At 35.5% G+C, this 15,330-nt stretch overlaps 1 protein-coding gene across 1 annotated transcript; it reads right to left on the bottom strand.

The window, feature by feature from the left end:
• Positions 1-793: 793 nt before the first annotated feature.
• On the bottom strand, positions 794-15,087 carry LOC141827779 (uncharacterized). The gene is made up of 16 exons (XM_074715101.1): positions 14,747-15,087; positions 14,220-14,298; positions 13,980-14,138; positions 13,797-13,874; positions 13,511-13,615; positions 12,592-12,658; positions 12,427-12,488; positions 11,935-12,074; positions 11,521-11,647; positions 11,256-11,370; positions 10,348-10,436; positions 5,368-5,451; positions 4,914-5,279; positions 1,244-1,756; positions 1,095-1,154; positions 794-1,017 (listed from the first exon to the last, which is right to left on the bottom strand). Exons 1-16 carry the CDS (start codon positions 14,791-14,793, stop codon positions 937-939), a joined length of 2,172 nt encoding a protein of 723 aa, XP_074571202.1. The 5' UTR covers positions 14,794-15,087; the 3' UTR covers positions 794-936.
• Positions 15,088-15,330: the final 243 nt, after the last annotated feature.

Below are 15,330 nucleotides of genomic sequence, written 5' to 3'. Positions count from 1 at the left end.
ATCTCTAAACGTGTGATTGCAATCAAAAGCACGGGGAGATCCATGGAATCACAGCCAAATTGTTTACTTGACAAATAACTATAAGATACATGAGGTAAAACATACACCAACGCGATCATGGATGGATTCACAGCGTCTGATCTTCTGGAATAATTAAACAGAAAGAAGGGGGGTCACTGCTATCAAAAAAAAAAAAATTTTTTTTTTTTTTTTTTGATAGCAGTGACCTTAGTGATGGTGTGGACTGAGAGAATAGAATAGGATGGTGTCAGAATCACAGCATTTGCTGTGATTGATGACAAGACAATGTGCTGCTTATTTTCTATGCTCTAATAATTGTCAGCGAGATCCCAACCACAAACAGAATAGAGACATAGAGGCGGAAAGGATGATTGCGAACGAGGCAACTATAATAGCAGGAGTAACGGATTTAATGAGTCTTAGAAACCAGTTTTTCAGCGGATTGAAAATCTTTCCGACTGAGCAAACAAAGTATTAAGGCAACACTTTGGCTCGACTTAGCCATAAACTATTTTCGCATTTTTTTTTTATTTACTATGTTTTTCTTAGTTGTTAAAATATTAATTTTTTTGGTTAGTATTAGAAATTCCAAGTGCTTGTATTTTGGGGGGAAAAAAACAGTTGGAATACAGTAGGCCAATGGTGGAATCGAAGAAGTTCCTGTGAATAAATTTCAGGCAATTAGATGCAGACGTAGAGCCTGTGTAGATCCAGGCTGATAGGACCCTTAAATTTGTCAGTTGACTGATGACGCCGAGGTCAAATTTAGTTTAAAATACTTAACATAACAGACCTAGAAATCACATCGTACATACTCAGCAGTCATCTGTACATACATACAGATTCTTGATTTGACAGAATCCCAAACTATTGCATATCAAAAATGCTACAACATTTTCGTGGGTTGAAAAAGATCTACATCGGAAATGGTTTCTTTGGAGTGGGTGCCCTACTATCCAAGGATTGTAGCCTTTGCTTGAGATGAAAAACTTCAACCTGTCAAAACATATTAGCAGTCAATGGATTCTATTTTTACCATAGCCATAAAATTGTAGCGAAACCTATAGTTTCACCTGAAGCTGAAAAGCTCTTGCCCTTTCCCCAGCTAGAACACCACGAGTAGAGTGCAATTCCTACAAGGAATAAAGGAATAATGGAATCAAGAGAACCCTTAGTGACGAAGGCCCGAAGATGGAAAAGCTAGAAAATGGAATTGCCTTACCTTTTGTGTGTCATCCAAGATTGCTTTTAGAAATGCTACATCATGTTCAAGCCGCACATTGTCAGAGTGGACAATATTTGACAGGCTGTTGGCCTCCTCTTGAGCTAGCTCTACAGCTGCCAGCTTCTCCTTCAACAATTCAATTTCCTTGTGAGCATCAGCTAGTTTGATCTCCATCTCTTGTGTGCTCCTAGCAGCAGAAGCTAAGCTCCTCTCAGCAGACTCTTGGCCTGTCAAAGCAGCTTTCAGCTGTTCTTCAACCACAACGTTCTTCCTTGTCAAACTTGCAATTTTACTTTCGTAAAGTTGATATATATTTGATGGATTGGTTAAAACTGATCTTCCATCAGTCCCTACAGACAAAACACGGTCATTAGCCAAGCGGAGACTATTATTACTTCCTTGCTTAAGGTGAAAATTTGAACCTTCGGATTCAACAAGAAGCATCTCTTCTGTGCTAGCTAAAATTCCAGCAATATCCATCTTTATTTCAGATTCTTGCCTTTTGCTGCTCTACAAATTGCAAAAAGATGATGAATTCTGTTAGAACAAATTGAGCAGGACATATCAGATTTTCATTTAACAAAATAAGATATCCTAAATAAACAGACAGATACAAGTCATTAACAGTGAGACCAACCCAAAGTATAGTTTTATTTTGAGTGTTGTATAATAAGCATAAAGAAGAATATTTTGAAGAAACAACAGAAAAACTGAGAAAAGGAGTGCTGAGTTAAACATGGCAACAAAAAATCTGTGGTTGGTTATATTGTAGCTTGAATTCTCATTGGGCCCTTGCTAAATGGGTTTTAATTTAGCCAGTTGTATATGCAAATTGTACCATGCAAAAGGTATAAAAGAGCTTGTAAAATAAAAATCAGGCATTGTTGCTTTCTGGTGATAGATACTTCATCTAAAGGTGGTCACAATTTTCTACAAGGGTTGTTACCCACTGCACCATATAATTGTCGGATGTCAAAAAAAGATTATTTGTTATTCAAATAGTTATTGATTTTAGGAATACTCTGAACAATACCTATTATATTGTTGGTGGAAATCTAACTCGTAATGCCTGACATTTAAAACTAGAATCACTCCCAATTATCATGAAGATGAGCTACATGAGAACTTCTAAAAATTGAACTATTTATCTTTGAAGTTAGAATTCCAATTTCTTAAGCATTTGTTGAACATCTGAAGTTGCATTAAGAATATTGGTTGATATTTTGTAGTGCCTGCTCTATGATTAAAAATTAAGAAGATACCCAAGGGAAAAAGGAATAGTTATTTAGTAACTATTTGTAAGAATAAAAAAAAATGATAAATCCCAGTCAGTCACATTAACTTAATCCCTGGGAGTGACCGGTCCGGTCCCACGGAAGTTTCCCACCGACCACCAGGGTAAATCGGGAAGCGCACGCAGCGGCCAACTCAGATGTCCAGCATCCTTTGATTGAGATTCCCATTTGAAGGAAAATTCCTGCAAATACGTCGTAGCTGGGGATCGAACTGTGGGTGCCTGGGTGACAATCTGGATGTCCTACCACGGCACCATTGCCCCAGGGACTTTTAAAACTGTAGTGGGTAAACTTTTTATAGTGACCGGCTCCACCGCCGAAACGGCCCTATATCAGAAAACCCACTAAGAGATTTTTTAGAGGCACGCTACCACTAGGTTGATAAGAGCATACTGCCTCAACAGCACCTCAACCAACAAATACATATTGCTAAGACTTGAATCGCACAGTACCTCAGTCAACAAATACATGTTGCTATGAGGATTCGAACTCGAAACCTCAAGCAACACATATCTCCATGCTTACAAAGGAACGTGGGGAGTTATTGAGATTAGAAAAGTGATGTTTCAAACACTTCTCAAAATCAATTTGATGATTTCACATTCAAAAGACCCCAACAATTAATGTTATTTATTTAACAATACAACTGATAAAGAAGGTATAGAGAAAAGAAAGATCTGCATATGATTTCTGTTAACTAGAAAAAAAACTCATAGTACCTAGACACATGTTACAATGAGTTTTTTAAGGAAATAAAAAAGAATATTTAACAATTAGATATCATAAAAGATATGTATGATAATATAGTCGCTAGTTGATATTGGGAGTGACACTATTTTACTTAAACATCAAGTGTCAACATTAAGTCCCTATCTTTACTATGTTAGTAGATAGAAATGAAACCCTTAACAGTTTCTAATATCTCAAATCTATTATTCAACTAGATATTAATAAACAAAAATACAATTAATGGAATGAATGAACAATTGAATGGAGGAGCTTATAGATAGGGATGGCAACAAGTTAGCTACCCATAAATTTTACACAGCTCACATCCATAACAACTTGTTACATCTAAACTCATACCTGTCACGAGTACTTACTATCCTACCAATATCCAGTCACTATCTGTGGGTAAACGACCAACCCTTAACTCACCCTTCAACACATCATGACACCTCCAATATTCAAAAGTAATAACAAATTAGATCTCTAAAATAATTAATCCAGCCATTCATATAAAATATCCCTAAACATATAAGCCAAGAATTACTGATTGTACACCTAATAAAATTATAATATCCATCAAATTTAGGATAAGCATACATGATACACTTTGCAAATAGGTATACTAAATATGTACATGTTCAGGTACTCGAGTATTCAAACCCAAACTCATCTCATACCCATGACAAACGTCTACCATATCACCCAATCTCTTTCCATACCCATTTAATGGACATTTAAACCCAATAAACTAGGTTGGGTAATCACAAGTATCAAAAAAAAATATGGCTCGTTGTAATAGCTACCTAAGGAATGTGGAGTGGTATTGTACATCTTATGCTAAAAGAAAAACTTATTGAGTAGGGTATAATTTGCTATACATTATGGATTGGAATGTTGGATTGTTAAGAAGCAATACATTTAAAATCTTAGGTAACAAAAATGAGAATGGTAAACTGGATTTGAGGCATTATTAGGAAGGATAAAATAAAGAATGATAAAATGAGAAAAAATAGGTTGATATAGCATGAACATGTTTATACTGTATCCACTACAATTAGAATAGTTAAATCAAATAGAGTGGAAAGTCTATGGTATAGGGGGAGTCCAAATAAAACTTTAATTAATGAAGAATAAAAAACTTTAAATAATGTATAAAATTGATTTGAATATTTGAATATTGCTAGTGATATAGACTTAAGCAATAAAATCAATTTAGCTGATCCAAGACAATTATGGCATACTATAGTTGGGCTCTAGTTTGTCAGTGCGATAATCTGCCAAATTAGCTTCATAAGCATGATAATTTGATAAATTATTACTCTGAAAACTATAAAGTGAATAATTGGGAGAAGGCTAAACTCAATTAGTATAACCTTCTTGTACTAGACCTTTGCACTTGGGCAAGTTCATGTTTAAAACATAAATTTAACATCTTTTTCCTGGAAGTAGATAAACCAACTGGTTAGTCGCCCTAGGTGCTTCTCAATCAAACCTAGAATAGAGTTTAGATCCCATCTGAAGGGTAGATACTAGCTGGTACAAATATGAGGGAACATTTATTTTTCAAAGAGGGGCAAAAGTCTGGTCCGTTTTCATCCACAAAAAAGAGACAGAATGATACATTAAGTGTTCATTGCCCTCACCTGTGAGAAACGGTTGTTATGCACCTGGTCATCGGTTTCATAATTTTCATCTTCAAGGGGTGGTTTCTGCATCTTATTAGCCAAACGGTAATCTTGATCTTGATGAAATTGCTTGCTAATTGGCATGCCAGCAGATGGAGAAGGATCATCTGAAATGGATTTCCTGCCAGATATTTGCTGCTCAAGTGCAGATGCAAGACTATGTCTTGTGACATGATTAACAGAAGTTGGAGAAGAAACAGTCTTGAGGTGAGCACCAACATCCTTGATAGTCACAGCATGTTCTTCATATTGTAATAATTCTGTGTCTGGGGCAGACCGCGAACTCATTGAATGGTCATTTGTAGCCAAGAAAAGTATTTCAACCTGTGTTCAAGGAAGATACAGATATTTTTGAGGCAAACAGAGAACAAATCAAGTCATATGTAGTATCGATGATTTTTCAACTTTAGACCTGATTGGATGGTTCTTTCTTATGTCCTCCAAAGGCAAGAAGGAAAATTTTGTCTTTGTGATTAACTGGAAGCAAGCTAAAACCCTGCATAATAATAAGCGATAATAATACAAGTCAGAGCCACTATAAATGTTATAAAAACTTCATGGTTAATTAGCTACTTCTAGAACACAATTGCAATTTGCCAATGAAAAAATGAATGACTACTATCTTATAAAAAAGATATTTGCAAGGCTGATGTTGTATTATGATGACCCACAGGAAGCACTTGCTCCATTATAGTCTTCTATTTATGTATTTAGATCAAGAACAGAACATAATCAGACTGCTATAAGGCCCCAAATGTAGGCCAATTTACTCCATCAAATGGTGTAAGTGAACCTACTCAGAATCAAACAACATTAACTCTATCGACATGGAGAGATGTTTATCACTGAAGAGTCTAACCTGATTCAGGGACAAAAACATAATGAAATATCTTTACAGATCACTTGAAAGGCAATATTTGGCTAACGAGTTAATGCAATATGAATTTTTCATTTCTTCTATCCCCTGATAACTACACTATAGAAAGAAAAAAAATTAGCAAGCAATTTCTACTTTAAGCTACAAGTATGGTGTAAAGTTTACATGCCAAACACTGATGCTAGAGAATGATCTGCAACTATGATTGTGATTGTTAAGAACCTAAATGTAATTTAGTGCCATTATTACAAATATGAATAAAACATTTAGGTAGAAGGGTGATCTAGTGAAAATAATAAGCTCTAATATTTTTCTATTACATGGTACTAGAGCCCTATTACTCTCCTCATCTTTTCAAGTGATTCTATGGGCCCCTACCATTGTCGTGGTACCCTTGCCTGCATTCACCTATATTGCTGTCTACAGAGCTCACCACCAATCACCCACATACATGCTTGCTAGCGAGCCATCCTGTGCTACGCATGCATAATCACATCATCCTCGAACACAACAAGCATTAGCAACACTGAACACCCTACCAACAAATGCTCAACCTTAATCAGATTTTGAGCTCAGCTAGAGCATCTCAAGTTCAGTTTGGTTCCTACCTGGTGAGCTCTGCGTGAAGCATCCTCTCCAGTGGATGTCAAATTTGACCAGCCACCAGTGAGGATTGCATTTTAGCCTTATACTTCCATGTGAGCTAGCCAAAATAGAAATTAAAAAAATATATATCTATATAGAACCTATCCTCCTTCCTCTTGCCATTTGTATTCTAACAGCTATTTTTCTTCAATGGTTCAATCCCAAAATGTCAAGTTCCTCAGCCATATTACTGCATGTTCAGTCTATTGCTTTCTTGAATTTTTCAAGTCATATGACTATTATCACGTAGAATTTTAACAAAAAGAACAATGCTTCCTGAGCTACAGCTCTAATCAAATCAACATATAAGCACTTCCAATTTCAATATCGATTGATCATCAAACTTGATTCAACAATTGAGAAACGCTAAGCCTAAGCATAGAGAAAAGTTGCTGAAAACTCCAAAACATATGGGATCACCTCTCAACAATGAATGATGCAAGAAACATATAAATGAATGAACGCCCAAGTCCACACTTATACCAAGAAAGCCATCTTTGTCCATTTTAACAAGTTGCAAAAATAGGAACAAACCAATAACAATAGCAATTGAAAAAAAGAACAAACAGATCCCACAAATCCAAACAAAATTCTAAAAACTGAACTCCCATCAACATCCTCATTGCGTTCTTTAACCCTAATAGAATGTTATTGTGTACAATAACAAAAACTAGACATGATACTACAAAACTAGATATGACACAACAAAATTGAACATCCATCAGCATCCGTATAAAACTCTAATAACAAGCATTTAAGTAAAATTGAACACCCATCTACATCCACACCATATCTAAGACATGACTTCTGAGTCACTATGTATTTCGCCTTTATTATCATTTTTTGTCAATATGACAAGTTTTATTATTTTCAATCATTGTTAGGTGTCTAGTTTACATTGGCTACTGTCTTCACTTGAAAAATTATATTCTTCTATTTTACTTTTAACTCAGAAATTTCAGTGTTTGGCCATTATTCTTCTATCCTATAATGTAAAATTCATCATTTCTTTCATAATAAACTCAGATTAATTTCTAAGATATTGGGTTTAATTTAATTTCTTAATGAGTAAGAGCACCTTTTTAGTTGATTAAATTTAACATTAATGATTTCCTTTCTTATTTTTAAAATCGTATAAATAAGATTCGTATTGAATCGTACTAGCCAGGCCAAACCATTGAGGTTCTTTTAACTTCCAATTCATATTGCAAGAATTGTGTCATTTTATATATGAATTGTATCATATTGAATCATAGAAATCAAGAATCGCATGATTCTGACAACTACGATTGTTCCTTCTTCTTCTTTGGTTGACAATTGTCACAAGCATCTTCCAATGCTTCTTTTCATGCTAGAAGACTTTGGAAGAATCTAGAAATCTGTGATTGGTAGTCTCTTCCAACTATGGCAAACCGACATGACGATGACCACACATATTGGCTAATTTTATGTCAATGTTATTGATCGCTCGTATATATTCCCAATCACATCAGATGTTAAGTTTATGTAGGATCATCACGATAAGCTCAGCATTATTACATTTCTTCACACGGTTTATCTTAAGTTAGAGCGAGAAACACCTAAACTTAAGTTAGAGCAAGAGACACCTTCATACCTCCTACATCTGATGGTTACTTAAGAATGTTAAGGGCATCGACCACTCACGTACTACCATCTGACACCTTAGTAGACAAATCTACTTTGGTTGCTCAGATGTTATCTGCAAAGTCTTGTGGCAATAAATGATGCTAGCAAAGCAGCAACAGTCATACAACTGACAGGGCAAACCAAATATACCAATTGCAAGAAGCTTAGGAATATTAAGGATGATTGTTAATCTTTTCATGGCTATCCACAAGGTTATCCTCTACACATCATTTGTATGGGGCAGTCAACTAACCACTGAATATGATCTATATGATCCTATCCTCTGACTCTATCTCTACTATCACAGTATCTACTGAGTAGTAAACCCATCTTCTTCTAATCTAGGCTACAATAGATGCATTTTCTCAGTACATGTTGTTTTATCTTATGAAGATATTTTTATTGCCTTTTTGATAAATTCCACTAGATTTTTTACATGGATGGTTAACTCAAAGTTCTTTGAATGTATATCTAGTAACCCTCACTTATTCACTACTCTTACATCACTCAATTCATACATTGATTTCATGCTTACCAATGGTGTTTTCACATTGACAAAGACAAGCTTGTATTCTTTCATCTATATCTTTTTTCTTTATTACATTCCTGATTTCCATTTAAATTTATTATTAGTCAGTAGGCATCCTATATCTTTAAATTGTTCAATAATGTTTATTGCTTTCTCTGTTTCCATTTACAATTCATGGACAGAAAAGGTGATTGTTATTGAGAATGAGTCTTGCATTGACTCTTTGCACCACCTTGATCGAGTCATGTGGTTGAACCCTCAACTTCCTCTACAAATTCATAACTACTCGGTCATTTCAATGTATCTAAAAGGCGTTGTCTAGGTTATCTCATCCTACGAGTTCTATCAATTAGGAAAATATGTCAGATCTATGTTTCTTAATTGTATCTATAAATGTGTTTCTACACCATTTATTTAACTTATTTAGATTTTTGGGGTCCTAGTAGAGTACTAGTTTGCTTCAAACATGGTTTGTTTCAAATATTTTAATATTCTAATTAACTATTCAAGAATGACTAGATTTTTCCAAATAGCACATCATTCTGATATCTAATTTATTTTTTCTTCCTTCTATGTGCGGATACAAAGCTTGTTTAGTGAAACTATTGTGATGTAAAGGAGTGACACATTAAAGAATATTTCTCTAACTCCTTTAATCATTCATCTCTTTCAAAGGCGTCATAGATCATCTTATTCTCATATATTCCAACGAATGGTGCAACTAATAAGAAGAATCATTAAGATTGCTCATACACTTCTACTCGAATGGGATTTCACTCAAACTTTGGGATGAAACAAGTTTAATTGTATATTAACTAGTAAACTGCATGTCTTCTCCTGGTCTCCATGGTGAAGTTCTCTTTACTATTTTACTTCCATGTGATCCCATCTATTGTCTTCCTCCTAAGGTGTTGGAGCGTACTTATTCTTCTGATCAATCATCTCTCAACAAAATAAACTCTCACCTAGAGCAATAAAGTGTTTCTTCCTAGGCTAATCTGTGATAAAGTGTGTCTTCCTTGGCTAATCTCAGTTGTATATGGGTTACTGTCACTACTCTCTTGAGTTGTTGATGCCACCTTTAAGTTCACTCTTTTTTCAGACTCCTTATCTACTTCCAAAGTTAAAAAAACGTGCTTCTAGTTCCTACAGCTTTCTATTCCATTACCTTCTCTGGCAAGATTATTATCATCAAAGCCTCCGTCGTAAAGGACCTTTGACAGATAGTCACGAGATTTCACTGCCCACCAAGCAATAGCTCCTGATCCAAATTTAGCTTCTAATATGTTTCTTGCTTTCTTGCTTTCTTGCACTGAGAGAGCAAGAAACACATTGTTGTAGAATTCGAAGGTGGAGTATAAGGCTATAATCCTAGCTACATGTACACTTATCTGGGTAAAAGCAACTAATGATCAAGCTGGGGCATGCTCCTAAAGGGTCAAGACGTTTGAACTGTGACAAGGTGTAGGCCATGTGCAGTTATGGAAAAAATTCTCCACAAGGAATTGCAGCCGAAACTATGAAACTTGCAAATAAGGCCTTTTATGCATACAAATCCTGGATAAAAAATTTTAAGTAGCCCCCTTTTTTTTTAAAGAAAGATGCAGCATTTATGTGGAAGAGTTAATAGCATGTGATGATAGGTACTCCTCGTCCACCCCAAAGGAAACAAAACAAAGACCATAGCAACTTACTCTATTTGTTATCACCGAAACACTTGGTGACATAACTGTTGTGGACCACTCAAATTTTAAAATATCGAAGATGAGGATTTCAGCATGTCCTGCAAATAATCACTCTTAGAATTTCAAGATATGAAAATGTAGACTAATCATTATATGTCAACTGCTAAAACCATGTCAATATAGTGCAATCCACACATTTAATAATATTTCAACCAACTGAACATAAGCCAATAAAGGCTAAACTGACTAGCTTACAAGAAAATATTTTGTACCAAGGAGCCAGAGCCACTGAATGGGGAAAGAAAAAAGGAAGAGGATAGGTTCCTTGAATTTTTCAATCAAACTAAAGTTCAAAGGATTTATAATGAATAGTAGGTTCACCTGTTCCAATCAACTCAATTCCCGGCTTGGCATACCAATAGAGATTTTAGAGCTAATGAGGCCAACAAAGCATTGAGTGATAGTGGTCATTCGGTCAAGAAACGCTAAACTATAGCTAATAAATGTTGGACCTTGTACGATCGAGTAATTTTGATAGATAGCCAAAATTTGTTTCTGAAGAAGATGATTCATAACAATCCAGATGCTAATCGACTAAAACATTCATGACATCTTCTGCTTCAATTAATAATACTCATTTAATTCTCAAGTTAGCATTATTGTTGAAATGGCTATAATAACAACCAACCAATAGCCTCTGTATTTGGAGTTGGCTATTGAATTTTATCCAGATATAAAACTCAAATTCTGTGCTTTTCTAAGTCACTAATCATAGCCAAGTCTTTGAAACAGAGTTAATTTAAGTTTTATTTGAACATTGGTAATTGCAATTAGAAGAAACAAGACAAGGTATGGTCCATTTGTTAGAGATCAACTTTAAATATGCGATAGTATTCTATGTGATAGTAGATTCATACTTCTTCTCTTGCTTCCGCCACCTATAATGTACCATTTAGTTCCACAAAGAGCGCCACAGCAACCTGCTCTAGGTGAAGGGTGATGACCATGGACTTTGACTCTTGACCATATCATCTGAATAGTAAAATAGCATATCAGTTAGGATGTCAAACCAAATTGTCATCGATTACAGAAGACTCATGGGATGCATATTTTTTTCTCCTGAAAAATTTATTAATTAAATTATTTGTCCAAAATAAACTAAACATGAACTGGTTGACATACTGTTTCAAAATCTAGAGAGTAAAAATCACGGAGAATCTTAGATTTTGATTGCCCTCCATATACAAAGAGCAATTTATCTTCATAAAGAGCAGCTACATGATTTGATCTCGCTGAAGGTCCTGCGCCCCTGTAAATGAAGATTGTTAGCATATAGATACATCAATAGGTTAATGGCCAACAAATATTTAATCCAAAATCATCCAATTTCAAAGAGAGAAACAACTATACATTTCAAGTTCGCAAGCATTAACTTCAAGCAAATAAGTCATTTAGAACAAGGCCCCAAATTTCTACTACCATCATTCTAATGATATATTTCTTTCAAGCTTTTTTCTTTTCATGATTTACTGTAATGATTCTAACCCAGATTTAATTTCCACACAGAAAATACAACTTGAGAGAAATTTTACTTACTTATAATGCAAAGGAAGCCAAGAGAGTGACTTCAAATCAAACATGTAGAGATCATTCAGCTTTCTTCCTTTCATATCCTCACCTCCAAAAAGGATTAGCACATTGCCTGCTCTGTGTACAGTATGGCCACTGCGAGCAACCTGAAATTCTACAAGAGTTTACATTAATGCATTTCTACCAATATGAAGATTTAAGCATTTTAAATCATGGCTGTGAAGAGTTAATAGAACCAGCAACCAAACAAGTAAAAAAGTTAGATAAAAGCATAATATTTTGAGCTTTTAGTCCCACTACAAAGTATTCTTCTTAGGAGACATAATATTTTCAAATAAAAGGACAACACTTACTCCACAAAAATACATTGTATAAAATAAAGATGTAAAGAGCATGTTATTGAAGCTAAACAAATAAAGATTAAAAGAAGAAAACATAGTCTAAAATATGAAAGTAATCTAATTAAAAATAGAAATGGAAGTATCATATATCAATTACCGGAATATTTCCCTTAGCTTCAACAAGTGACCAGCTTTCCACTTCTACATTGAAGGACCATACTGAAAAAAATTTAATGCAAAATAGCCTCAATAACAATAATTGTCTTGAGTGTACTAATCTTCAATTAGTCAATACGATCAGGAAATGAAAACTAAAAACAACCTGACAATTTGTCACTCGGAGGATCAGTCCTTCCTCCAACAAGGAGAGCAGATTTTCCACATGAAACCTACATAACAAAAGGGCATAAGCCTTAACTTATTCTTCCAGAGAACCTGCATAAGTCCTGCTTGTAAAGTATAGAAATTACCCAGTGATTAGTATCAGTTACTCTAGCAGTGAGCATTAGCTTGCTCAAGGACCATTTACTCACAGACTATTAGAGACTTTTCTTGTCACTAAATGTGTTGTCAATTAAACAAGCAAAAAGAGGAAGCAACAACTGAGAAACCATATCGCCAGGTAAGCATAATTTGATTCACCAGTTCACTCACACAATATTAGAGACTTGATGCGTAATATGTTACCAGTTGAACATGCATGATGTGAAAGCAACAGTAAAAAAGCCAAACATATTCCAAAAGGCAACATGAAAAAGGATGGTCCGGTACACGAAGCTCCTGTCAATGTGAAGTCCTAGGGAAGGGTCTATTGTAGGCAATCGAATCCGTGATCACCAAGTCACACAGCAGCAACGTCACCGTTACACCAAGGTTCACAAAAGCAGCAAGACAAATTAAATTAATTATTTCTCATCTTAGTTAGAACATAATATACAAATTGTGGCAATTATGAACCATCCATGCACATATAATATCATGTAAAAGCATATTACTAATACAATTCAGAATGCCATAAACTCAACATTGATGACAATAAATCCAACAGATACACAGAAAATGCAAATCAAAAAAGTGTCAGATCTATGTAACTTTACGTCAGGTTACTGGACCAAACCTACACTGCCAATATCACAAATAAGAATTTCAATTAAATTAGAAAATAAAATGTGAATTTGGATATAATTGGCTGCTTGACCAAACAATATAAATATTTGTAGGCCAGAACATTAGAATCATACCAGAGAGTGGCCTTTGCATGCAGGGAACTTTAAAGCAACCCCACCAGATGATGAGTAGACACTTGAAACACTAGCTGTCCACGTAAGTGTCTCCAAGTTTAATACCTGAAATGAATAAATAAAGTGAGTGCTAAATCGTCTAAATGTTAGTAGAAATTCATCTGAATGTCTTACTAAAAGAGGCTTTCAAATCATAAGTCTGCTAGAAATTCTGTCTGGTATGTTCAATGAAAGAAGACTGAACAATTTTTTTATATGAGTGTCAAACCAGATAAGAGTTAGTTACCAGAGTGTCATCTAACAAACCATGGCCAGAGTCGCCGCCAACCACCACCATTTTGCTCCCAATAACAACTGCTGCATGCTATTGAATGAAAAGAAAACAGATTAAAGGTTTACAGCATGTGATATTTACTGAGGGTAAGTTATGTGAAAAAAACGAAGTTCCCAAGTTTGGAGTACCAATTACATGGGATCGAGGAGTTGGTTTGTTGCCATAGGTTGGCAATGCTCGCCATTCTTCTGTACTCCCAATGCTAGAATTATGCGAATCGAATGTACGGGATGAGTAACGGCAATCAAGGCCATCAGAGCGGCCACTTGATGATGCAACTACCACATTCTCTTCCTAGGAAATTACACCTCAATTTTTAATTACTTCAGTGGAGAAAATAGACTATAACCAAATAATTATTAGCAAATATCTTGCATTGGAACGGCATAGCTGTTTAGATGATCGGATGGGACTTCTAGTGCCCTGCAAAGGGTCTCCAAGTTGAACCTTCAACCTGAACAATGGTACACAGTAAATTTGACAACAGTTGAGCTTCTTCAAGATTGGGTATCTTGTCAGTTAGAATACTAGGCAAAACAGTCTCTTCAGCAAAAGATCACGCATGATTTTTTTACTGTACAAAAGACTGTTCATTAACGAAATGGCGATGCTACATAAATCAGAAATACCATAAATTGCTACTGATATCTCTTTGTGGTACACGGATAATGATAATAACTTGCATCAATAAAGAATGAAAGAGGAATCAAAGACCCTAAGTTATGGCATGCTAAACTTATGAATACATAATAACTCCGGAGACTATCGCATCCTAGAGGAAATTCATTGAAAAAAATCATCTTCTGCAATCCAAGGTTCCAAAGGTGAGAACGGCTCGTCAAAAGAGCATAATGAGGCACACAAGGAGCATAGCTCAGTAAACGCGAATAGCTGAAGACTACCTTCCCAGTTTCGTTCGGCGACGGGAAAACCCGAAAATCTTCGGCATTGGTGTAAAGGAGCAGTACACAATGGGATCCACCAAAGGCGTCGAGCAACAACCAGCAAACCACCTCAATAAAGGGAAATGCAGGGTCGACAAACCCTAGAAACAGAACAAGAGAAGGAAGAGCAGCAGCAATGGAGTGGAGTTACCAAGCAGTCAAGGGGAGGAGAAGAGTAGATGGCGAAAAACCTAGCTCGACTGAAATTCCTATTTCTATTCCTATTCAATATCAGAAATCGCCGTCTTGGGAACTCGAAATCGCCGTTACCGCTCTCGCCACTCCTTGTGCCGCAGAGATTAGTTCCCACTTTGGATTCCGCCTGCGCCAAGTGACTAAACTGGCGGAAACGCTGACGTCAGCAGCAATACGACCCGCTTACCCAGAGAAAAAGTAATCCAATTTTACATGGAAAAAACAGATAAATTCAGTTTACCCCAAAAGCTTATCATAATTGATTTTGCTTTTCCTGTCAGACTGTTTGTTTTGTCGTTTTCTCGTCCGAACTCAAACCCCAAAAACTTATGAATATGCAGATCGAC

Source organism: Curcuma longa, chromosome 4, assembly GCF_044706935.1.
Source record: "Curcuma longa cultivar G26 ecotype Majalengka, Jawa Barat chromosome 4, ITB_CL_G26_1.1, whole genome shotgun sequence".
Lineage (NCBI taxonomy): Eukaryota > Viridiplantae > Streptophyta > Magnoliopsida > Zingiberales > Zingiberaceae > Curcuma > Curcuma longa.
The sequence above is the reverse complement of the archived record's forward strand: the minus strand, read 5'-3'. Positions and strand labels throughout refer to the sequence as shown.